At 38.8% G+C, this 26,375-nt stretch overlaps 3 protein-coding genes across 3 annotated transcripts; all 3 read left to right on the top strand.

The window, feature by feature from the left end:
- Positions 1-539: 539 nt before the first annotated feature.
- On the top strand, positions 540-13,571 carry slc13a3 (solute carrier family 13 member 3). The gene is made up of 13 exons (XM_077512877.1): positions 540-751; positions 857-1,122; positions 1,830-2,008; positions 2,942-3,008; positions 4,465-4,644; positions 4,718-4,843; positions 6,544-6,636; positions 6,729-6,833; positions 6,909-7,006; positions 8,554-8,666; positions 8,828-8,989; positions 11,012-11,149; positions 11,224-13,571. The coding sequence occupies exons 1-13, from the start codon at positions 638-640 to the stop codon at positions 11,377-11,379; spliced, it is 1,797 nt and encodes a 598-aa protein (XP_077369003.1). The 5' UTR covers positions 540-637; the 3' UTR covers positions 11,380-13,571.
- A 374-nt stretch (positions 13,572-13,945) lies between these two features.
- On the top strand, positions 13,946-18,830 carry ocstamp (osteoclast stimulatory transmembrane protein). The gene is made up of 3 exons (XM_077515238.1): positions 13,946-14,004; positions 15,617-16,613; positions 18,089-18,830. Exons 1-3 carry the CDS (start codon positions 13,946-13,948, stop codon positions 18,434-18,436), a joined length of 1,404 nt encoding a protein of 467 aa, XP_077371364.1. The 3' UTR covers positions 18,437-18,830.
- Positions 18,831-20,418: 1,588 nt separating this feature from the next.
- Positions 20,419-25,794, top strand: LOC144014942 (thyrotropin-releasing hormone receptor). Its single transcript, XM_077515239.1, has 3 exons — positions 20,419-20,552; positions 22,382-23,219; positions 25,088-25,794. Exons 2-3 carry the CDS (start codon positions 22,452-22,454, stop codon positions 25,466-25,468), a joined length of 1,149 nt encoding a protein of 382 aa, XP_077371365.1. The 5' UTR covers positions 20,419-20,552; positions 22,382-22,451; the 3' UTR covers positions 25,469-25,794.
- The last annotated feature ends 581 nt before the right edge of the window (positions 25,795-26,375 follow it).

Raw genomic sequence — 26,375 nt, forward strand, 5'->3', positions numbered from 1 at the left:
TACGGAATCACTTACAGGGGTTGTGAAACTCTTCTTCGTGTCTGCATGTTTGCATTGTACTGCCCCCAGTGGTCAATTGTGCACATACCAGAAGTTGTTGTAATCAATCAATTAATTATGGTGCAATACTATTATTTACTTTCTATTTGATAATGTTACTAATATATATATTTTTTTTAAAGTAACAAAGTCATAATACAAATACCGGTAACGGTTTTGGGGACAGCCCAGTATTTTCTTCTTTTTTTTTCTTAATTTTTTCCCTGCTTTTCTTTGTATTAAAAAAAATCATAAAATGATCAATAGGTCATATCAACTTGTCAATAAAAGTAAGAATTTTACTGTAAATAGTTTTTGTTTTTGCAGCCCTATGTTGTTGAATCTCAGGCCGCAGCTGCTCTCTCAGCATGAGTGTGAATCTTTTTGCACGTCAGGGGCTCAAAAGATGCACTCCTCCACTCGAAGTGGGAGAGGCCTACTTTGGGAAACCGGAGTGTCCTGCTTAACTATTTGACACCTCCGTACGAGGAGTTAACCTGTAGCCAAGCATGTGGTTAATCTTCTCTGCACGGTCGCGGAGGCTTTAAAGCGCTGCCTGCCAGCTTCCTCTCTGCCACTCGGGAGCAAACTTCAACACATGGAGATGAAAATGTCTGTTGTGACCAAGAAGTTGTGGTGCGTTCACAAAGTGCTGGTGCTGCTGATCTCGCCACTCCTCTTTTCGCCTTTACTTCTGACCTTGCCTGAAAAGGTGAGTGAGTGAAGAGCACACTACACTTTTTGCTTGCTGACAAACAACTCATTTTTAACCAGCATTTTATGCATCCCAAGTTTAGTCATCTTGTCTTGTGTTTAGGAAGGACGATGTCTTTATGTGGTGGTGCTCATGGCAACGTTTTGGTGCTCGGAAGCGCTCCCGCTGGCCGTCACCGCCTTGCTACCTATCTGCCTATTTCCAACTCTGGGGATCATTTCGTCCAAAATACTCTGTCCTCAATACTTCATGGAAACCAACTTTCTCTTCTTAAGCGGCCTGGTGATGGCGTCGTCCATTGAGGAGTGGGGTCTCCATCGCAGGATAGCGCTCAAGGTCCTCACCATTGCAGGAGTAAAACCAGCATGGTAAGAAAATCCAGTCTACTGGTTACTGTTATTGACCATTTAGTAATTGCCATCACTAGTAAGAGATCATTAAGGCTATTCTGCTGTAAATAAAAGCGTCTACCATCTAGTGGAAAAGCATTTAACTCATTTGCTCCCAAAAATGTATAAATATGTTCCATTTTAAATGTTACCATGCTCCCAAAGACGTATTTATATGTTTTTTAATGCGTTTTTTTTATTTTTTTATTTATTTTTTTATTAATGCTTGAGCATACAGAAGGCTTTGATACAGCCACTGAACTGACAAGAATGCTTGAAGCAATGGTAGTTATTACAAAAACGGCCAGCAGGTGCCAGCAGAGTATAAGAGATCAACCAGGGCCATGTTGCAAAAAGCTCGTTCCCCACTGTTTCAAACACATTCGTGAATAATGATGAAAGTTATCTATATTCTAATGCTAATTGCTACAAAATGTAAACAAATATACATTTTTTTTCCCCTGATAAAAGAAGAGACTCTAATCTTTCTTTTGGTATGTTCTGTGTTTTTATAGAACAGAATATTCAGTGGGCCTTGCAAAATCAGTCAAAATCCAGTAAAACAGCCGGGAGCGAAGGGGGTTGCTTCAGTAAAAATGGCTGCGAGTGAATGAGTTACTTAATTTGTTGTTAAAATTCCCCCCATTCCGCCCCCCGCCCCCTCTCTCTTTTCCACATTTCTATAGGCTCATACTGGGCATGATGATGACCTCTGCCTTCCTGTCCATGTGGCTGAGCAACACGGCCACAACAGCCATGATGCTCCCCATCGCCAACGCCATCCTGGAGACTCTCTTTGGTGATCTGGAGAGCCTAAAAAAAAAATGCAAGCCAATAGAGGATTGTGACGGCGACGCCGTCAATGGTTGGTTGAATGATTGATGATGTTATGTATGTAATGTGTATTTTATATGTTGCTGGTGTCGGGCCGAAACCTCAGCAGTCACAATTTGGGAAATTTCACATTTTTCTCGAAATCCTCAGAAGCCAAACCAAGCAGGCAAAAATATTGACCAATCACTCATCACGTGGCTTGAGACACAACCTTAATGTTATCGTTAACGTACCATTATCTAGTCCATAGGTTACTGATTAATTGTGGCTTCGCAGCTTGCTTACAATTTACAATTGTTGTTTCAGGATTATGGTAATCGTAAATTTCTACACCGCACAGCACAGCATCCATCCATCCATCCATCCATCCATCCATCCATCCATCCATCCATCCATTTTCTTGACTGCTTATTCCTCACAAGGGTCGTGGAGGGTGCTGGAGCCTATCTCAGCTGACTTTGGACAATAGGCGGGGTACACCCTGGACTGGTTGCCAGCCAATTGCAGCACTGCACAGCAATATACGCAAAATATTTTTTGTTATGCTGCCTCAAGAGGTTGAAAATATTTTGCGCTCCCTCCCCAACTCTCTGCCACGACTATAAAGAATATCATTTGTCTATAAAATTGCTGTAATAAGTATGTCTCTGCAGAGGTGCTTCTAATTCTCGCGCACTCTCTGAAAATGAAAGCACCTGTCACCTCCGGTATGGATGTGAAATTACACTTTATTATAGTATGAAAAAAAAAGAAAAAAAAAAGTTCCCTGGAGTCACACAATCCTCCACCCACAGCCACTCCCCCTATCTGAAGCAGACTTACGTCATACAGGTGGTGCTCGTACAAAGTTGATATTCAAGTAGTAATTGATTTCCAGATTTACAAGTCAAAATAACTATATAAAAACCACAACATTTGTTTAATGTCCGCTTTTATGTAAATTCCCATCTCTGCTTTCTTTCAGGTCAGTCTACTAAGATGCATTCACTGCCCTCAGTGGCCTCAGAGAAACAAATACTATCACTTGAGGGGTAAGAAGAACAATGTTTTTCTTCACTATATGTTACTACACTGTTTTTTTCCCAGCCAATTTTGAAAAATTTCATGCCGCACCAAATCAAAATGGATGTATGGATGGATGGATAAATTAAATTGACCTGGTTACAACACAAAGCATCATATCCTGAAAACACATAATCCATCCATCCATCCATCCATCCATCCATCCATCCATCCATCCATCCATCCATCCATCCATTTTCTTAACCGTTTACTCCTCACAAGGGTCACGGGAGTGCTGGAGCCTATCCCAGCCGGCATCGGGCAGTAGGCGGGTTACACCCTGAACTGGTTGCCAGACAATTGCTAATAGCTCTTAATATGAAAAGAAAAATACACTGAGCTGTCACCAACATCTTACAAATGTAATTATGCCATCTAGTGGCAGAAAAATGACCAACAGAAATCAATAACACACTCGGTTTTTTTTTTAGTACAGTTCATCTTTTTAATTTTAATTTAATGTTATGAATTGTGAAAATATTGTGTCAATGAATAAATGATGCAACCCTATTTATATTAGATTAACATTTTTTCCACTTTTATGTTAAGAGTATGAAAACTTAAAAAAAAATATTTTATTGTTCATTTTATTGTAAATTTAGAACCGATATAAAAAAAAAAGAAAATTTAAAACTATTGAAGTCATGCGATTAATTATAATTAAAATTTTTAATCACCTGGCACCCCTAACTTTATTCCAATTCTGTCCCGACTGTTTCAAGCCATACAGGTATTTATTGAGTCTACACACCAATTTCTTTCCTGGTTTCGACTTCACCTCAAACCCTTCAGCCTGCTCCATATACATTTCACAATCTATAGAGGTATGCAAATATGCAGTTTTCTTTTAATGGCAAAAATCCATCTCCTTCAACCGCATCTCCTTCTCTTTCTCTTAGTATCACATTCATTTGTGTTCTTTGTGACAAACTTCACCAGCCTGTTTCTCTGTACTTTACCCGTGTTTGGATAAAAGATTAAATACGCATGACTATTTTTATCCTAGCCAACAAATATTCCCTTTTCACAGCGTGTGTCTAACTTTTTCTTGTCATATTTGTAGGCAAAACATTCAGTACCAGACTTGTCAGGTTTCTTCTCAGTTAACACAAAATATGGCGTTTGTTGTAGACGTTTAGCATCGACTTATGATTTTAGCAGCCGTTTGTACTGCAAATGCTCACAACTCTTTTGGTAGTTCGCTCTCAATTAACATACATCGTGCCATTTCAGTCCTCCATGCTCTTTCTGCAGTCCCATTCTGATGGGGTGAGTAAGGAGTTGAGGTTTCATGTTTGATAGCGTTTTGACTGAGCAGGGACTGAAACACAGAAGAAGTGAAATTATTTCACTATTTAGTTTTATGTCATTGCTCATTTCAATGTCCTGTGAGATTGCAATCGTAAAAATGCAGCGTGTCTAAAGGTTGGACGCAGCAGAGCAGAATGACATGAGGACTGCCGAAGAGATCCGATCCGAGTCGGAGCATCGGATGAGAGTGTGGAAAGGTTTCCTCATCTGCATTCCTTATGCGGCCAGTATTGGAGGAACCGCCACGCTGACTGGAACTGCACCGAACCTCATCCTGATTGGACAGCTCAAAAAGTAATACGGATTTTAGCTTGCTCGTAAAGACATGCTTTTTTTTTTTTTTTTAAATTGTTTTATTTTTTTGCAGCTATTTCCCAGAGTGTGATCTCATCAATTTTGGCTCTTGGTTTGCATTTGCGTTCCCCCTAATGTTCGTCTTCCTTCTTCTGGGTTGGATATGGATCGCATTCCTCCATGGAGGCTTGAACACACGGTAAATGAGTTTCCATTACGTATTGCATCACAATAGACATTGCATCACTTTTTTGTCTTTCATGAGATATGTCTATTGACACCACAGACATTGTTTCTCATCAGTAATTATGCGCCAACCTGCTGCTCCTGCCGAACCAGCTCACGTATCCCTCTTTCGGAGCTTTGACTGAATGGACCTGAGATCAAACATACTTTCGGGAGTCAATCATTGTCACTGAAAAAAATTCAACCCTTAATAGAAAAGAAAGTACAAGCACTTTGAGAGAAATGAGAGATGCAATTTAATAAAAACTAGAGCTGTCAAACGATTACATTCTTTAAACAGATTAATCACATCTTAGAATTTTGATTAATCACGATTAATCGCTTCATTAAAATGCTTTTTAGTTAATGTTATGAATAGGATACGATATCCAAACATCACGATACAATATTATCATGATATGAAGGTCACGATACGATAATTATCACAATATTATGGGGGCGTTGGCGATATTAAAAAAAGACCACAATATTGTAAAATAAAAAAATGAAAAAGAGCTCATACTAATACTAATACTTTGTACATAACAGCAATGCATATAAACCACCTAAAATCTCTAATAACAGTGAGACTCTTACTTGCTAATGCAAGCACACACTGATCGCTTCACAAGCAAATTAGGTTCCCCTTCATCTGACAATTAGCATAGATTTTAAACACAGAAGGCCAAAACATCCCTAATGAAAATTAAATTGCACTAATAAAATAGCCACTAGAGCGTACAAGAACTGCACAAATGGAAATCAACCTGATTTTTTTTAACAGACGTGTTCCTTTTAAATATTGTGAATATGACGACGACGATATTAGGGCAGTTTTAATATCACGATATCACGATATTGCCATTATCGTGACATCCCTAGTTGTGAGGACGTCTTCAACATGTTTTGATCCACTGCACACGTTCATCCTCCTCTTTTTCTTATCAGCTAATTACTTGCAAAATTTAAAATGGAAAAAAATAACCACGATATTTTGACATGAACAAATATTCTGAATGTCATACGCAAACATTTATTAAATGCATGTAGTTATGTTTATTGCTCAAACACAACCTGAGCTACTTTTAATGTAACCATCCGCTGTCAGCTAAACGATCGTCCGCGGTCAGAATTAATAGTTTGATTCATCTGCATTAATGCATGATTAATGTGATAATTTTTGTTGTTAATTAATGAACACTTTAACTTTGACAGCACCAATAAAAACTTGCATGCAAGGCGACAGTTCAAATACAACTAGGTGTCTAACTATTTTTCTATATGCAGCCACATAAATGTGAACAGATAGCCATGTTTCCCTTTGACGCAACTGGAGTCCACCAGTCATATCATATTTTATCTGTTTTGTAATCCTATGATATCAGAGAGAGACAATAAGGAGGGACAGAATAGCATACATACATTTTAGAAGTGTGAAGAAATGTTTTTCTATCACTCCAAATATTGTGAAAAAGTTTACAGTTGATACAAGTAAGGAGCTGCCTGTACCTTGCTTATATTGACCTCTACATGGAGCCTTTTCCATGACATCAGCCGGGATGTCACTGTTTTGCTCCGCAGTCAATCCACAGTCACGTTCCAGCTTGTTTGAATGCGTATGAATGATCTTGCTTCGTTTTTCATTAACTCTTTGAATCATTTTGCTTTCTGCAGCTTGTGCTTCAAGAAAAGGGACCAAAGATCACAAGAAGAGGCCCAGGCTCGGGTTCTCATTGAAGAGGATTACAGAAAACTTGGGCCTTTAAAGTGAGGACCCATGTATGTCTTCAAGCTAAATTGATAAAGTGGGAAATTGTCTATGGAAGGCAACGGGTTCAATAGACTTTGCTCCATTGCAGTTTTGCAGAGAGGTCCATCTCGTTCTTCTTTGTCTTGTACGCCATTCTCTTGTTCACAAGGGATCCCAAATTTGTCACCGGCTGGTCTGTGTTTTTCAAAAAGGGGTAAGAAAACTATCGTTTGGCATTTGTCATACTACCGTTTTAATCGCATGTGACTTTCTGCTTCCTCCTCCGCAGATATGTGTCAGACGCAGTCACCGGTGTGATCATTGCGTCCTTATTATTTTTCTTCCCCTCGCAGAAACCTTCTCTTAGCTGGTGGTTGGACCCTAAAGGTCAGTGCGCTAGTCCCCATATGGCCATGTTGGCAAACCTTTTTGAGAGGCTCACATTTTTAGCAGTTTCATGCATGAAATATAACAAAATCACGGAGGAGTGCTTTTAATTTGGTACATATTTTAACATTTTTGCAAAATGTCAAACCACACTACCATCGAATTGGGAAGTTTTTCAAAAGCTGTTTTATTTTGTATTGCTGATCGGAGGAGTCACTTTAGTGGATGCTTGTGAGAAATCACCGACACTGCCACCCACTGGTCAGCCATTTTAACAGCCAAAAATAGATCGACTTGTGTACAGTTACTGTACATGTAAAATTGACATAGTATGGGTTGCCGAACTAATGTCTACTATACTGGGTAATTAATTATATCCAAATCAGGACTCATACAGTAAAAAGAAAACAGCTTGTGGCCACCAGAATGATCCACTCAGACACAGGTGGTAAAAGTGCTCTAACTCTGTAGCTACTTAAAAGTGTAATATCTTGTTAAATTAAAGGGGGGGGGGAAGCCTCTCCTGGACTGATTCAACCTTTTGAAATGGAGTCAACGTTTTGTTTTTTTGTTTTTTAAAGTACAAACTTTGACATGTAATTATGCTCAAAAGTAGACGGTTAGCTTTCGTTGGCTCAACTTTTATGCTATCAAAAAACAACAACAATGTGTTTCCTTTGCTAATGTCGTTAACTGACTTATAAAAATGCTCAATTAGCCAAGAATAAAAACTAGAAGGTGTACCTTACTTGAAGTTGTGTTTTTTTTTCAGATTAGTTGATTAGCTGGTGTGTTTTTTTAGGCTAGCACAAGCTAACACATTCACCACCAATTATTCTTGTAGCATTGAACAATTCTCTTAAAGTAGGCCAATGGTGAGAAATATCTTGCTTCTCTGAAACTTTCGTCATCACATTTAGCTCATTTTGACAAGATAACGAGGAACGATTTATTTTCATATTAATTTATTTTTATAGATTAGTTTACAAAAGTACTACTGTCACGCTGACAAAAATAACAACATAAAAAAAAATAACAACATGATCTCTCCCTTCACCATCTCTTTCGTCTTGAGTGTCAATTGAGAAAGCTAAAATGTTAGCTAAACAGTTCTTCAATGTTTTCGACATTGCAACAGTTTGACCCTCGAACAGAATAATTCATTGTTTACTTGCTTTTTAATACAAACAAATCGGAGGTGGACCAGTAACCCAAAATGGATTGCGTTGGACCTTCCTCCGTAATTAGCTGCTGTCTGAAGCTGTTGCAAAATATCACAAGTAAGCTAAGGAATGTTCATAATGTAGATTAGAGAGCGAGTGCTTTGGTCGTCTGGACCTCTGTTTCACCGATCACGATAATCTCTCAAAGCTCTTTGTTGTGGCACTAGCACATTTACATGCACATGCCGTGTGCCTGTTTGGGACACGTGCATGAGCTTGATTGTTTTTTTATGCTCAGCTGGACAAATGGACAGCTGGATACAAGCGGAAGAAGGCAAACAAAACATTCTCCATTTCAAACAAGGTTCTTGAATGTTCCCTCAGCTTCAAATGCGCCGTACGTTCCTCTCCTGTCATGGAAGAAAGCCCAGGAGGCTGTTCCTTGGAATATCATTCTGTTGCTCGGAGGCGGCTTTGCCATGGCTCAAGCATGTGAGGTAAAACTGTTCTCTCAAATTCACATTCTGCATTCTAATGTGTCTGACTATTGTTCTATAATCCTCTCGTCATCTCTTCTGCACCACATTGTTTGGTTTCATTCTCGACAGTGTGTTGTTATGTTGTGACTTGACCTTTTACCTCTTGTGCTTTTCGGCAGGAGTCTGGACTGGCCTCTTGGATCGGAGGCCACCTCCAGCCTTTGGCCAAGGTCCCGCCTGCTGTGGCCATGATTTTAATTACAGCCTTTGTGGCCTGTTTTACGGAGTTTGCTAGCAACACCGCCACCATTATCATATTTTTACCTATTATTGCTGAACTGGTAAGTTCATCTTTAATACACAAAGTTGCGCTTGCCTTGCACTTGAGTGGGCTATTTGTTGTGATCCTGAATAGGCAGTTAAAGCTGCAGTCACAAGCCTTAATACTAAAGCAAAAAATAAAATAAAAAAATATTTACACAGAACAAAAGCAAGCATTTTTTTCTGTGTAGGAACCTTTTACTCCCAGTAAACGCAAATTAATTGGCAAATCACAATGCTACGTAGCACAACCATTTGATCTTCTGCTCGCTTTCATTTTTATCACATATTAAGTTTTGTTTGTATTTATTTATTTTATTTTATTTTTTTCATGTTTTATAAGGGAATTATTGTCAAACAATGTCTATTATACGCTTGTGTCTCAGGCAGAAATGAGACCACACATAGTTAAGATTGTTGTTAGCATTGTTTTTAGCATTAGCATTACCTACCCTATATAGCATTAGCATACCCAGTCTTGTTCTTGATTTGTTTTGGCAGTCATGAAACAGTTTGAAAGATTGCTACTGACATCGACAGGATTTAAGTGTGACACCAAGGACTGTTGTTTATGTGTATGCATAATATGACAGAATTCGCCAACTAAAATGCTAAAATTGGAATACAGTAACATATTACTTATTATGTCGGACTGTTTTCACGATGGAGCAGAGGAAGCAAATGATGTTTTTGTGTGACTCCCCTTGACGTTTGGGGGGAAACACAAAACAAACAAAAACAAAACTGAAAAGACACTTTTTTTTGTGTTGCAACAGACATGATTGTTTGTACTCAGTTAGTTATTAACCCCTATTGTCTCTAATCATTATCTGGCTCCTTTGTACTTTGCAAAAGGCCACTCAAGATTGTTTACAGAAAGTAAAGCGAACATACAGGCACCCAGAAAGTGTCACGCTAGATTAGTATTGTGGTGTTTTACATTCCAGTTATGTTGTCGGTGGATTATAGTTTTACTGTATGTCATTTTATTAGAAATAGTGCCCCGTGCCTTACAGTTTTGTGCATAATAAATAAATAGATCATTATAATTTTTAAATAACTACATGATAAAATACACCTATTATTATTATTATTATTATTATTATTATTATTATTATTATTATTATTGATAATAATTTTCTGGCATTGAAATTAAATAGCACTCTTCATTCTTTTATTTTATAGTAAAGCTAAGTATACTTTTACATCACTCATCGTTTTGCAATTTAAAAAAGAATTAATAATTAAACTTGTAAATTTGTCCTAGCAGAATGTATTATACAAAGTGATGGACCTAAATTTGCAAGCTAAATTCTTTTACTTGATTAATTTATTCCCAGTAATTTATGTTTTTTCTAAACGTTTCATATAGGCTGCACTGCTTCGAGGACATTTGTTTACTGCCAAACTAAATATTAACAAAGAGAATTACACCGTTTAACAGCCAAACACTGCTATTAGAAGTACTCTTATAAAACTATTAGAAGGCCCACTTGATTAATGCTAATTAGCCGTGTTGACTATTCACAGTCATATATGCTTTATCTTCTGCATAGAACGACTTTTGTTAGTGCCATACTGATGAACTCAAGAGGAGCTGGAACATTATTAATAATTCCACTTGAGTTTGAGGCAAGACATGCCCTGCTACAATGATTGGCTGCTGCAAAAAGGCAAGGATTGCCTAGAAGTCAAGTGGGATTCATAACATCATGATGAATGAATGTTGTATAGCTGCCGGCAGGTGGCCAATGCAGGCACACCAGAAGGAGAAGCATTTAATTGAGGCAGTCTGACGAAATCTGTTTAATTAAATTTAGCCATCCATCCAATTTCTGTACTGCTTATCCTCATTAGGCTTGCAGGTAATTAAGTTTCATTTTATTTAATGATGTCATTATGTTTTTGTAAAGTACGTAAGCTAAGCTCCACATTGTATATTTTCTGTTCATGCCTTCAAGCCTAATGTGTTCACAACAACTCTCCAATTTCTCACCCTGATACAAAATATTTTCATGACATATTTTGCCGTGTTTTTGTAGGCCTTTCATGTGTCTGTGAACCCACTGTACTTCATGATCCCTGCAACAATCGGGAGTTCATACGCATTCATGCTGCCTGTGTCCACGCCACCCAACTCCATCGCGTTTGCTTCCGGTCACCTCATGGTCAAAGACATGGTGAGATTCCGGCTACTGTTTTTGAACGTCACAACTGTCGCTTGTTGTTCATTATCTGTCGTGTGCCATCCTAGGTCAAAACGGGCTTTGTCATGAACATCCTGGGTCTCCTCTCAGTCACGCTCGCCATGAACACATGGGGCCAGGCCATGTTTAACCTGGACACCTATCCTGACTGGGCTCGCCCTCTCAACCAGTCTGCTGCCCACACGCTAAATGCTACTCTCTGATCACACATCTGGATTAAACACTAAACAGAGACAAAAAAAAATCATTTGGAAGGAAACCCTCTAATGATCAACTGTTACCTTTTGTAGTGAACCCTTTCACGCATCCCCTCCCTCAGGACCCCCCAAGTATTTATGTTACCCTTTATGTATAAAGAACAAATTTTTCAAGGGATGCACAATATGCGTTTGAAATGTAAAACAATTCAATACGATTTTGACACAAACAATCAGGATTATGTAAAACTGTGAAATACGAAATACTTTTAACATGAACTAATATTCATTTACTGCAATATATTACAGCACTGTTAAATGCATTGCAAAAACATTGAACCTTACTATATCACATTGTTCAAGTTAGTAGCTGTTCGAATTTAAATTGCTACCACATACAGTTGGGCACAAACACAAAATGTCCAAAAATCATGTTCAATCATAAATCAAATTGCTACAAAAATTGCTACTTTATGACAATTTCATTGATTAAAATGGTACAGACAGACACGTTGTCTCTGCCATTTATGCCCATTGTTTGCCTTGAGTCCACAACAACACAAAAGGCTAATACTTCATACTTAATATTCACAAAATACTTAATACTTCACAAAAGCAAACGACTACATCATCTTCCCCCAAAAATATTTCAACGGTCTTATGCTGCATTCGAGATTGGTCGGAAGTCGGACTTTTCCAACTTCAAACCAGGAAGTGTGTACGGGAACGTCTCCTTGAACTTGGAAATCCCACTTGCGAAGTTGGAAAAAAAAAACTTTGACTTTACCGGCGGACTACTTGTACAATATGACATCACTCGGCGACCCCTTTGGAAACATACCGTGAATGGTAAAACACAATTTACTCGAGTATAAAACTAGATAGCTTAAATATTCGACATAACGTCTCATAACACAACGTACGTGACAGTATGCTGCTATCTCCCTGGATGAAATTATTCAGTGAACTACTAAACTGTGTGAAATGGTGACGAAATAAGCTAAAAACAATAAATGAAGCAAAATTACAAGAAGGCTGGAGGTCAAAATAAGTTTTGAGGATCAAAATAAAAAACAATGAATTTATCACTATCCGCCATTTTTGTTGTTTACTTTCGCCTCGAACATTTTCAGGTCGGAACTGGGAGAAACCAACTCAGATAAATCCGACTTCCGACCATCCTCAAATGGAGCATTAGAGCCATGAATGATGCAGTAAATTAAACAATATGCAAACTAAGCAGTTCAATAGATTAAAGTCACTGAAACTTAACCTGCAGGCTAACCAGTTCCTTATACATCTGTGTCACTTTAAATTAATTAATGTGTAAAAATGTAAAAATAACAAAGGAGTTGGGGAAAGAAAGTAACATTGATTCATGAAATACCTGATTACAGTTTATTGTGATCACTATGTAGAATGTGTCATACAGTCTATGTGCCATAAGGTCTTATTATTATCATTATTATTATTTTACTTTCTAAAGTGCAAAGTGTGGCTGATTGGGGGAAGCTAGCCTTCTGTTTTTGTGGCTTTCCAGAACTATAATGGACAACAATGAGGGTGGTGTAAATGTTCTGATCTTGTGTAGCATCCCATTTGCCTTGCTGTCAATTAATAGTTTCATGGCAAATTCTTTACCAGATATCATAATTTTAAATTTGATACAGATGCAGTTGAAGCTCCTTAACGGTAACACACTGGGCCAACGCAAATGCTAAAAGGTAATCGTTAAGTTAAAGGGGACACATGATAAAATGTACTTTTCGTTGTTTGTACATACATATTTACGTTAAGTCATCGATTTTGGTCCTCATCATCAGCATCAAAGTTTAAAAACTGCGGTTACCGAACAACCAAATTGGACCTGCCGGCCTCTGTTGAGACCGCGTGCATGAGGACCCCCGTGTCTGGTGTGCTATAAAGTGTCTGGAGTCACATGGCTGGTAGCAATGGTTAACTTGCACAAGGCTACTGTGGTTACTTAGTGTTAGCGGGGGTCGCTGCAAAAGGTTCTCAGTGCAAAACCTTGAGGCACACAAGTCAGATAGAACTGAAATTGAGAGATTTAATCAAAATTCAAATCATGGTTCACTCAGTGAATGTGTATGTTTATAATTGCAATCATCGACATTATGTGACAGATCAGGCGTGTTTAACGGAAATACTGAATTATTTGTATTCTATTCATTAGGGCCTCACAATCCTGTTCATAAAAATAAATGGTTTCTTACTTGTACATGTCATTTTTTTTTTTTATTCTACACTGTCAATCTTTTCCTTAAGAACCTTTCTATGAACAAATTTAAGACTGTTTATGAACATATATTGTAGGCCTTCTTTTGTACATTTAATTATCTATACTTGATCACCCTATTGGTGTTATTTTCTTGACCTTAACACTTGAGAATACAGCTGTCATATTGTGTTTGAGAGCACGTCACATGATTCCATGTCAAGTTTCCTCCATTTAAAGTTGTTGATTCCGCGTGGGAACAACATCATGACTGTGACTGTGTTCATACCACTTCCTCTTTTTTTTTCACACTTTGCCAAGCAATTTTTCATTCAGATGCAACAAGTCATACCAGCGATGAAGTTTGCCACCGAATGCATCATTCGGGCTTTCAGGTAAGAACTGTAATAATCTGTGTTTATCGTGTAAAGAAAATCTGATTTAATATCTTCTAAGCAAGATTTGTGAACTATCTGTGAGTGCTTCCACTGGCTTCCACCTAATCATCAGAATTTGCATGATTGTCGCTTTTTGGTATCTTAGCAACCAATGCCACCTCTAATACACACTCAAAAGTTCATCATATTTTTGCTCATGTCAGTTAAGAGCAAAGGGCTGAATATGAAGTGTTTTCATTTGTGAAGCACTGTTATTCCAGAGTGCCCTGCGAATGGCTGGTAACCAGTTCAGTGTGTAGCTACTCCGCCTATTGACAGCTGGGATAGGCTCCAGCATGCTTACAACCCTCGTGAGGATAAGATGGATGTTATTCCAGAGTCAACTATCGTACAGTATTTCTGTTGCGTATTAACCTGAAACCAGGTGATGATTAGCAAGCCGCAACATACTATATCATGAAAACTGTTATTGTGAAGTTCATGTGACCGTACACAAAGTTAAGTTATGCCCTTCCGCAAAAGTCCACCTACTTTTAGAACCAAAACGTGACCATTTTAAACAAGACTCTTTGGCACACATGGCGTATGTATGGCCCTTTGAATATACGTGTCCGCAATGTACACACTACGTGGTAAAACAGACATGACATTTGAATAATATTACAGCATATCCATAAGGTCCATTAACCATGAAAGATTGTGAGACACAACTTAAAGTGGCTACAATAACAAAATATGAGCCCTACTTATGGACATAAATTACAGTATAGCAGCTGCTAAGCTAACGTACCGCATCTCCAAACTTAGCATCATAGCATGCTAACTTAGCACATAACAGGAACGTACGACCGTACTATTCATGGACACTTTGGGAATTCTCGCTCTTACCAGAATGACATTTAAGTTTTTGAGGAAGCGCGGAAAGAGAAACCGCACCAGTCGCCGGCTGAAAAAAAACAAGCAAATGAGAATGCTGTACACAGAAAATTATCATCGCTTCCTTGTTATACATAACTTACCTGTTATGTTGTTTGTGTGGAACATTCATTTTATTTTCATTTACTCTGTTTGATGTAGTGACTGCTTGGACATTTCCATTGTTTTACTAGATAAATTACCGCTTGAGTGAGTTGGAAGAAGGTCTTGCCTCTGATTTTGACTCACCCTCAAGTCCTTACAAATGACTGATCTGATTATCAGTTTGTATTTAATAATGTGTTAGATTACGTGTTACGAGGGGGTTGGGGGTGTCAATTGAGAAATACGTTACTAAGTAATACCCGAACAAGGGTCACACCCATTTGTGCACACCCAGAATGGAAGTAGGCCTACGTCACAAAATCAGTCAAGACATGAACACAACTTTACTTACCTATCATTACTTATCATACTATTTATCCAGCACATCTAAAAACAGATATTCTGAAACATTTTCATTTAATTATTAATATTTTTATGTACCGTACACTTATGTCTTCAAAGAAAGAACAGTTACTGTGGCGATCACCATGAATGTTTGGGTAGCGCGCTTGCGCCCTCTATTGACCAACTGACATTTGCCTGTAGAGCTGGACAGTGCTAAATATCTGTATCGTGTGTTTATTAACAGGTCAGCATGCTGCAGGGAGTCAGTCAAGTCCTTTGTGTTCTACCTGTGGGATGTTTACTCTTCAGCTAAGCCTCTGGGCCGACACCTCTGGACCCTTATGTCTCTTTGTCTCACTCTGACTGTTGTCACCGGCACTCTGCTCCACCACTGGCTCTCCAAAACGCTCCAATACGACCACGACGCATCCATTCACACAGCACTAGTCTACAGCATGGCCATGCTGCCGACCATGTTCCTGTGTCACCCTCTGCGCTGCGTACTGACGATGACTCTGCCCACCGTTTGCACCAAGCAGGGCCGCAAGCTCCTCATCTCCGCCTCGGTCATGATTCTGATGTTGAACGTCATCCCGAACATCAGCGTGAATGTCGGTGCAGTTGTACGCACTCTAAAGTGCACCGCCGAGGGCTTCTCCAAGACTTTGTTGAACTCTTCGGAGCTTTTAAACACAGCGAGGCAGGAAATAGTCGATGAAGCCATTAAAGTGAGGAAGGAGGACCTGAGCATTGTCACCAACTTGAGGATGTTGGATCACTTCACACATGTGGATGTGTCCGAGGTCAAAAGCAGGTTTACGAAGATGATTGGGCAAGTTGAAATGAACTTTTCCTATATGAGGAACACGATAAAACAATACAAACTACTATCCAACCGCATTCTGGCAGCCGTATTTGTTGCTTTGCTGGTTCTTGAATCTGCACGCTACCTGAAATCATATCTGACATACGTTAAATTCGATAACTCTATCTCTAAACAGCTACAACAAAATGAAGCTCACGCTACCACCAAAAGGTTTGCACCTATGTTTAGAAGATTTCAAATCTCTTGTGGGGAATGTACCCCCAGTGTCATATCACTTCTGGTGGTGACTTTATATTTCACCGCAATAGCCTTAATAGCTGTCTTGGACTATATTGTATATCATACAGTTCAAGTCATTCTGCCATTGCTCCAGGACTTTCCACCCATGTCTGCCAGCATCAATGTCAGCTACAAGGTAAGAATCCACACATGGTCAAACCCTATAAAAATACATATTGCAGTTTATGTCACACTCAAGATGAACAAAGACATCAAGGCTCGAATTAAGTGGTTCGGCAAAATGTGCATTTTGTTCCTCATTCACATTTACATTAAATAGAAATACTGGTATATTATATTGGTGCTTGGGTTTGAGCTACGCTACCTATGCTAAACTAGCTAGCTAGCAACAAGCTTCGTCTACTGCTGTGGCTGAACATATGGGGTATATGCCAAGGAAGAGATGGGACTGTTTTTGCACATCAGTTTGTTTCCGGTTTGGTTTGCGACATGAGGGCTGCGTTAAAAATACTGGTGCTTCTGACTTTGTGCCCCTCAGCTGCGCGTTTGCAACCCGGACCGGAAACAAACTGAAACTGCAAAATCACGTCCCGTCTCTTCCGTGGCATATAGGCCTACCCCATTGCCAAAGTAGTAGTCATCGCCTCCTAATGAAGGGAGAAGCTATGCTAATGCTAAGCTAACCTAAGATTGACACGGCTCGCGTGTTTAACACAGGAATTAAGTGTCTGGCTCGAACAGCTTTAAAGCAGAGAACAAAGGCAAAATAGCAGGCAACTTAATAAGTGCTTGGAGTTGGACACTGGACAAAATAATAATACTAATAATAATACTAATAATACTTGCTAAACAAAACCGGTAGCCTCCCATAAATTAATAACGCTACACTACACGTACATCAGCCAGGGGGTGTGGCCAAAGGGGAAAAAAGGGAAAAACAGAAATGGAGAATCCAGGTCCAGAAAGTAAAATCCCTGAAACAGTTTGGCTTAGCCACAGATGCTTCTACTCAAAAGGTGGAGATAAGCTTGTTTACCTGCCAGTTGTGGCAGGGATTTTAATTTGTGGACATGGATTCTCCATCTCTGATGATTAGTGATAATGAGAGATAACAAAAGTGCTAATAATGTGAAATGTGATATTAATAGTGATATATAGCGACCGGTGATAGTGATTTTTGTAATGCCTTGGTTCAGTAATGGTTCGGAAACAATTTGTTTAAGGCTTGTCTTGTCCATTGCTGATTAATTAAATGATTGCGGTTTAAACTTTGTAAATTAACCTCATGAATAGGGCATTGGCAATGATTTTGAGCTGTCTTAAATAACAAACAAAAAGCAAATGCAGCTACATTATTAGGTAGACTTTGTAATAGCCTATCGAGATCCAATGGAGCAAAAATATTACTTTATTTTAATTTTCAAGGATAGTAATACACAATTTTGATTGACACCATTCGACAGGTCTTCAATACATTGGTTGTAGCGTGCAGATTATTACATTTGAGTCATCTCATTTCAACTGAACGTCTGAATTCATTGTGATTTAAAATGTATGGAAACAAAACAGCAGCAGTTTTAATCTTGCCGCTTGTAGGCATGCATACTCTATGGCCTTATGAGTATTAATGGATGGATATATATCTTCCAGGTCCAATGGTTTCCACCAGCATTTTGCATCATCCCGCAATCGTGCATCACGCGGCAGCTGACTGACTTCCGCAAGGAGTACAAGTGGAACTTCAGCCCTGAAGCGTCGATGTGCGACGCCACGAGTTCAGCTCCCAGCGCGGGCGTGAGCACGCTGCTAGGATGTTTGTGGCTGATGAGCTACCTGCTGTTGTTCCTTGAGGTGTACGCCGCAAGGTTACGTCGGAACATCTGTGCCTCTTTCTTTAAAAAGCAGGAAGAGAGGAGAGTGGCTTATTGGATCGCAAAAGGCCAAGCAAAGCAGGAGAGAGGGGCGCCAGAAGAGACTGTTTTGGTTGTCTGCAGATGACATTCTTTGTCTCATGCAACTTTAACTTTTTTTCATAGGTTTATAAACATACGAAACAGTAGATCACTAAACAATGGTCCATATTGTGTGGATTTTTCAACTGGGTTAAAATGTGGTCACATTTTGTTATTTGAGTCCTTCAAATTATCCCAGTTTGTTTGTTAGCTCAGTGCTCCACTAGATGTCATTATGGTGCTTTGGGATGATTCCATACATCACTACAGCTTGTGCACCTCCTGACCTAAGGAATATATTTTGTAGTTGTATAAATATTCATTAAAGGCATAAATAATGCTCTGTTCTATTTCTATCACTGTCAAAAAGAACAATGTGCTCTCTCTTCAAAATCCCTTGTGGCTTTTGGAGATTATTTTAAGATGTCCAACCTGAATTTAAAAAAAAATAAAAAATAAAAAAAAAATCTATTTTAAGCGTGATGTTTGACCACATCTTCAGCCGAAGAATTCTTCATCTGTAATAAAGATGACAGCAAAAAATTACGATTGATCTATTTCCTGTTTTATTTCTCCCATCCATTCATATGTAAATGTATGTTTCACAGTTCTGCCTCGTGCTTTTGTAGAGCTTGTCCAGGGGAGTGAGGGTCGTGTTTTGCTACTCTGTAGGCATTAAAGGACCAATCAAAATGCTCTAAAACAGCTGTCAATAATGATGTAACAGGAACTCTGCTTTGAAAAAAGTGTAAGAGATCTAAACATTTCATAGTGTTCACAGAAACATTTATATTTCACAATGAAAGTGAAAAGATAAAAAGAAACATTAAAGATGCCCTATGGAGGAATTTGCCCAAAAATATTTTTTTACAGTGACGTTTTTATTTAACCATTTATGACTCAAAGGTCTTCTAATTAGCAGCTTAACACCTTAGCTGTTCACAATGGGTACTTTTGCAAGCCTCCATTTCCAGACTGGATTCAGGTTCGAATTTCCCGCCCTCGTGTGCGCATTGTGTACATGAGAAGGGAGTGTACAGTTTCATTTTTCGGCCACAGGTGGCAGCAGTGATTCGAAATTCAATTTTCTGCATTGGGCAGCTCTAATTGTAGGGATTAAGAAAAATCAAATAATCGATAATCGCTTTTCCTTTTCGAACCCAATATTGATTCATAAAACCATGGATCGATTATTTAAATATCTATTTTCTTCCATAAATTCTGAAAAAAGTAGAATTTTAGAGGTCAATTTTTTGTATCTTACTGTTTTGTTTTGTTTTTAATTTACTGTTCACATTAATTCAATAGGATTTTCTTAAATTTATAAAAGAACTGACTTATTGCACTTTAAGACAATTCAAAATATTTTAAGTTATTAGAATTATGAAAATATTTTCATTTCATCCATGCTGATGTCAATGTTTGTGTAACATTTAACTGATTATAACTAATTATATGTGTTGCTTCCATTAATTTAATAAAATAAATCACACGACAAGTTACTGCCTCCGCAAAATATACTTTGGAACTTAAGTTGTGGAGTTTTTAATCGTGTCCTTAAGAAGAATTGATGTTCCATAATTAATCGAAATCGGATTGAACTGAAGTGAATCGAATCGGGAAAAATCAAAATCGAATCAAACTGAAGTCTTGTGGCTGGAAATCGAATCGATTGAGGAACTTAGAATCGATACCCAGCCCTATTTAATTGCTTCCAAAAATAAACAATTTTCTCTCCACGTTTTTCCTTCAAAAAATCTGCTAGCAAAAAGAAAAACAAACCTAAAACTCATACCTAAGCAGCATTTTAACATGCATGTTAACCAAGACACATAAACTGTTCGTGTCTTGGTTAGCGCAATGCTCAAATGCAGGCGACTACAGCTCTGTTATAGTAATTGCAGTACGTGGAACTATGGTTACAGCTACGACCACACGTTTCCCATGTCTCTGAGCTTGAATGAGGGCAGAATTGATTGTTAAGTTGGTAGCTGTGCCGTGCAATACATTACAAGTGGATGTAAGAGTGTGCAAAGGAGGCGTGCGCTGGAAAACAGCGAGCGAGTGGCAGAGAGAGGACCAAGCCAACATCTGTTCGTCTTGCTGGATTTTACCTGAGTACTGTCACCACATCTCACTGAGCGTTGCCACTGCAAGTGATGGTAAGATAAATTTTTGCTCCATATTTGACATATTTTCCTTTATTGAATCTGTTTTAATTGATTTTGGTCAATCAAAGTAGATTTTAAGACCAATGTGACTTTTAATTGACAGCATCATAATTTTACATGTAATTTAATGACTTTTGCTGAGTGATTGTGCTATTCTGAAATGTCTTACAGTCTAATTCGAATCCCATCAAAATTAGAATAAGGGTTTTGCCTATTCTCTTATTTTCCCCTTTTCTTTAAACAATGGTACACATCGTACAAATCTGACGGTAAACTTATGAGTACAACTGTAAACAGGCATTCATATTCACACATAGAGAAAAAGTCTTCAGCAAACAATATTGGGTACGTTTTTAGACTGGAGGAAGAATGTATAGTCTCATCATATATAATCCACAAAAGCACAAGGCAGGTTTTGCACTGCACACTCCCCACAGAAAACCCTTAGATTCAAGACCATAACTTTGTCACAGCAACCAAACTAAATTTGTATAAAAAAATATTCAAAGTCAAAATCAATGTCTTGTACTTTTAATGCAAAACAGAGAAGTGCAAATTCGAATGTCAAAAAACAGTCACTTAATAGAAAAAAAACAAAAAAAACAAAAAAGAGGCTTTAAAATCATCATAAAAATATATAAATACATACAACCAATGCCATGGGTGCAGCTTCTTTCTTACGTCAACTCAACACATGCTTGAGCCGTGAAAATATATCCTCTTAAAGCCACGGCTGGCTGGAATATATCCCACGGGTGGTCAACGGGCTTTGCACACCACGATGAGAGGCGAGAGCGCAGCTAGCTTGAGAGTAATAACAGGCTTATAACGGGGGCTCCTCTTGGCCGGAGGAAGCTTGGGAATTTAAACTAAGCCATTTTGTAAATTGTGGCATCAAGGAAAGGTACAATTTAAAGGTGTAGGCCTACCTAGTAGCTAGTTAAACGCTTAAGTTATAAGTATGGTATAATATGGTAGTTTAAATAAAGTTGAGTTGAGTATATTTTACTTGTAGTTGCTTGTTATTTTGTTATATATCTTTTATTGCATTAGTTTTATTTCTATTATTTCTATTTCTATTATATTTTTTGAAGAGTATTTTTAGCAGCTTTTATTATTTTCAAAAATGCTTGCTTTATGCTTGCTTTAGTTTAGGTTTTCGTGGTTTTGTATTAGTTTTAGTTTTTTCTAATTTAAAAATCCTTTGTGTTTTATTAGTTTTAGTATTAGTTTTATTTATTTATTTATGGCGCATAGATTGCAATATAGGGGAAAATGTATTGTGTTATAAAGTAAGCTACAATTCGCTAACAGCTGTTCAACTTTCAAAATGAATGCACTTCTCAAGTATGAAATAAATTGACTAAGATGAAAACAGAGTTAGTTAGTTAGTTAGTTAGTTAGTTAGTTAGTTTTCAGTTTGTTATGTTATGTTGTTATGTTTTTTTAAGTGCTCCTGTTTTATTTTGTTTATGATAATGTTTTTCAATTTCAGTTTTTGTTTATTGTTTGTTTTCCTGTAACGGCCAAGTTATAAGAACTACAGTACTGTTGATAACTGCAATTGAAGCAAACGAGGACACAAGATTTTACATAGTCGGGGACTCATACCGGGTGCCCAAATGTGTCATTGGGTGCTGTTTTAGGAACACTAAGGGGGAAAACTAAAAATGATAAGAAACAGCTTACTACTATACCTTCATAATTGATTACTACATACAGTAGTCCTCATCAAAATCGATTTTGCTTTACATTAAATATAGCAGAAAATATGAAACCAAAGACAAAGCATGAACACAAGTTTTTGTTGTTTCAAACAGAAATGTGTGTCTTTCGGATTCTTGATGGTGCCACTGAAGATCAACAGAAGTGAAGCTGCAGTATTCCAACATGCAGAACAACACAGACAATGTTCAGAATGTCACCCAGGCTGCAAATATCACCAGAATGCCTCAGAACTCTCAAGAAGAGCAGGCGGTAACGATATTCCTGACACTTCTCATCTGCGGCGTGGGGATTGCCGGAAACGTCATGGTGGTTTTGGTGGTGCTGCGGACCAAGCACATGGTGACCCCGACCAACTGCTACCTCGTTAGTCTGGCGGTAGCTGACCTCATCGTGCTTCTGACCGCAGGCCTGCCTAACATCTCCGACGTGGTGGCCTTTTGGATATACGGCTACACGGGATGCTTGTGTATCACCTACCTGCAGTACCTGGGCATCAACGTGTCCTCCTGCTCCATCACCGCCTTTACCATCGAGCGATACATCGCCATTTGTCACTCCATCAAAGCTCAGTTTTTATGCACTGTGTCGCGAGCCAAGAGAATCATCGCTGGCGTGTGGGTCTTCACATCGCTCTACTGCGTTATGTGGTTCTTTTTGGTGGACATCAATGAAACCGTCTACACCAATGCCGTGGTGGTTACCTGCGGCTACCGTGTCTCCCGGAGCCTCTACATGCCAATCTACTTCCTGGATTTCACGTTGTTCTATGTGATCCCGCTCATGGTGGCCACCGTGCTGTACGGCCTCATCGCTAGGATTCTCTTCATGAGCCCCCTGCCCTCGCATCTCAACGCCAGAGGCTCCGTTCACCGAGGTCGCTCCGGCAACACTACGAAGACCAACAAAGGGGCGGTCTCAGCCAGGAAGCAGGTAGAGTACAATACTGGGAATGAGTACACTGAGTACAATATACAAAATAGGCTTCCTCTTTTGCTAACTTGCTTGCTAGCTTGAACTGAGAAGCACAAGAAGTAAGCTAATGGTGGCGCAGGCTTTTATACTACCAAAACAAGGAGATTGTTTTCATAGATATAGGCATATATAGGTGGTTCTTAAATTGAGGTCCTTATTCCAGGAAGGTCACAACATATGTTAGACATCTGAGAATGGTTAACCTAACAACACGTACAAAATAGCAGGTAACGTAACAGTTAGCCAGCTAGCTTGTAGCCTGATGCCCCTGGTAACGTTGTGTACATTTGAGTTGAAAAGAGAATGATTCTGAATCACATTTACTCACCCGAACAAAAACAAGACGGCGGTCATTTAGTGCTTCATTTGATCCGAGTTCACTGACCCAACCACACACGAAATAGTTGTAAGCCTCCAGGCTTTTGTACACCTTCATTTGGCTAGCGGTGTAGTACGATGTCTGGAGGACGAGGTAGTTCGCGATGTCGATTGCCTTCACACCAGGCAAATCTGACACGAATTCGGAAAAATCTCTTTTCCACAGGATTCCTAAGGATCATATCCGACATATTTGATTATTTTTAGAGCCTGTCAGCTATGTCCAAGCTCACCCAACGCTTTTGCATATAGTCGCTTAATTTCCATCATTTTCAATGGGTGTTCCCTACTTCCCGACCCCGAGTTTAATTCTGCGCGCCGCCGGAATCACGTAATTGCAACCCACCTATACTAGAACATTTTGATTTTTGTGTCGCTTAAGCCTAGTTTAGTGTGATTGGGAATTTGGCAGATGGCACTGCGCCATGCAGGGTGTGGTTCAACAAGGGTGTTTTGTTTTACATGCCTTCAGCACACCTGATGATTTGGTGGCTGAAAGTGGACTAAAATTTAGACCGGCTGAAAGCGCAGGTGGTCTATCACAATTTTATTGAATTTGACTGAGGCGCAGGCAACCCGATTCTGAGCGATATGCACGGTGGTTGTTATCGTATTTCATTTATAAATATGACAACAGCGTGCATGGAACATAAATCACAGCAGTGATCCTGGCCTGATCTGATCCTAACCAACTTTCAATTTATTTATCCATCCATTTTCTTGACCGCTTATTCCTCACAAGGGTCGCGGGAGGTGCTGGCGCCTATCTCAGCTGGCTCTGGGCAGTAGGCGGGGGACACCCTGGACTGGTTGCCAGCCAATCGCAGGGCACACAGAGACGAATAACCATCCACGCGCACAATCACCAATTTATTTATTTATTTTTAACTCATTCACTGCCAGTCATTATAGAAAATTTTTACATTTCCAATACTCACGTGATATTACATTCAATAATTATATATAAACCGAATCTACCAAATAACAGAATAGACTCCCTACTTTTTGTCCCGTCCCGTTCTTTTATAATTGACAGCAGAAAAATGTAGGTTTGCCAAAATACAGCCATTTCTCCCATGGACTCTGAAACTGTGTTTATTTCCTATAAAATGGGGCAATGATGTCATCTACCGGTGGTTGGGCATCAGTAAAGTTGTTTCCAAGTTTGATATTTACAGTGGAGCATGCTCAGATTCGCCCCCATTTAGCACCGCTCTAAAAAATACAATTGACAAGTATACTTGTCAAAGGCAGTGAATGAGTTAATTGATTTATTTTCAGGTTATTTTCAGTCTTTTCAAATGTATGGTTTAAATTGTGTTATGGCATTTAGAGTACAACATCTCTTTAATATTGGTGGACCGGTCAACCATGCATGTTAACATTCATGCAACATACATATACAGTAGCTGTATTACTGCCTTTCCTCTTTATGTGTACTGCTACAGATCACAAAGATGCTGGCTGCCGTGGTCATCCTCTTCGCCCTACTTTGGATGCCTTACCGCACGCTGGTGGTGGTCAATTCCTTTTTTGACCCTCCGTACCACAACACGTGGTTCCTGCTCTTCTGCAGGATGTGCATCTACACCAACAGCGCCATCAACCCCATCATTTACAACCTGATGTCCCAGAAGTTTAGAGCAGCGTTCAAGAAGCTCTGCAAGTGCACCTGTCGTCACAAAGAGCAGGCGATGGAGTACAACGTGCCCATGTACTACAGCGTGATAAAGGATTCCTCCCATGAGAGCAATGAGCCGATAACGGAGCAAGAGGAGTTCAAAGAAAGGAACATCAAGAGGTTCAATTCAGCAGAGGATGATGCTTAATTAAGGCTTCGGATGCATTTGTACTTACAAATGAAAAACACTTGCTTTATGCAGAGACAACTGTCGTCTTCTGCCTTGTTAGTATAAAGACATTCCAATGTCAATATGAGTTGTATTGTATTTATATCATTTACTGTGACAAATTGACGACATATATATAACGTCTTTATGCCATCAATATTCGGGTTAAAGGGATACTTGATCCACTGAACAATTATCAGCAGTGAAAAGTTAATATTTTGTCCATAATTAAAGGGACACTTCACTTATTTAGCCCATTATAGTCATAAATAGTTAATATTTTGTCTGTAATTAATTTGATACTTTTATTATTATTCACGTATAAATAGTACCTTTAAAAACATATTTTGCAACTTGCTGTCGACTGAAAATTACATCACAAGGGCTCAGGTAACCAATCACAGCTCACCTGTTTTCTAGGTTTGGTCATGTGACATTCACAAGCTGAGCTGTGATTGGTTACCTGAGCCCTTGTGATGCCATTTTCAGTCGACAGCAAGTTGCAAAATGTGTTTTTAAAAGGTACTAATTGTACATGAAAAATAATGAAAATATCAAATTTATTATAGGCAAAATATTAATGTTTGAATGCCAAAAATGGCAGTAAAAGCAAAATGTATCCCTTTAATTTAAGAACTTCATTATTTTACATGTAAAATTAATACCTTTTAAAAAGTAATTTTTCTACTTTCTGTCGACTGATGATGACATCACCTGTTAATGTGGTAACTTCATTATTTTTCATGTACAATTAATACCTTTAAAAAGTATTTTCTCTACTTGCTGTCGACTGATGATGACATCCCTGTGCTGAGGAAGTAGGTCACGGCCAATCATGGATCACCTGATTTCTGGGTTTGGTCAAAAAACTGAGCCATGATTGGTC

Source organism: Festucalex cinctus, chromosome 2 (genome assembly GCF_051991245.1).
Source record: "Festucalex cinctus isolate MCC-2025b chromosome 2, RoL_Fcin_1.0, whole genome shotgun sequence".
NCBI classification, from domain to species: domain Eukaryota; kingdom Metazoa; phylum Chordata; class Actinopteri; order Syngnathiformes; family Syngnathidae; genus Festucalex; species Festucalex cinctus.

What these genes read in the sequence shown, in the direction of transcription:
- slc13a3 (XM_077512877.1), top strand. Translation starts at nt 638, where the DNA reads ATGGAGATGAAAATGTCTGTTGTGACCAAGAAGTTGTGGTGCGTTCAC. An exon ending in GCAGGAGTAAAACCAGCATG is followed by an intron (nt 1,123 to 1,829) that starts GTAAGAAAATCC and finishes ACATTTCTATAG; the next exon opens with GCTCATACTGGGCATGATGA. An exon ending in CAAATACTATCACTTGAGGG is followed by an intron (nt 3,009 to 4,464) that starts GTAAGAAGAACA and finishes GCGTGTCTAAAG; the next exon opens with GTTGGACGCAGCAGAGCAGA.
- ocstamp (XM_077515238.1), top strand. Translation starts at nt 13,946, where the DNA reads ATGCAACAAGTCATACCAGCGATGAAGTTTGCCACCGAATGCATCATT. An exon ending in TGCATCATTCGGGCTTTCAG is followed by an intron (nt 14,005 to 15,616) that starts GTAAGAACTGTA and finishes GTTTATTAACAG; the next exon opens with GTCAGCATGCTGCAGGGAGT. An exon ending in GCATCAATGTCAGCTACAAG is followed by an intron (nt 16,614 to 18,088) that starts GTAAGAATCCAC and finishes TATATCTTCCAG; the next exon opens with GTCCAATGGTTTCCACCAGC.
- LOC144014942 (XM_077515239.1), top strand. Translation starts at nt 22,452, where the DNA reads ATGCAGAACAACACAGACAATGTTCAGAATGTCACCCAGGCTGCAAAT. An exon ending in CGGTCTCAGCCAGGAAGCAG is followed by an intron (nt 23,220 to 25,087) that starts GTAGAGTACAAT and finishes GTACTGCTACAG; the next exon opens with ATCACAAAGATGCTGGCTGC.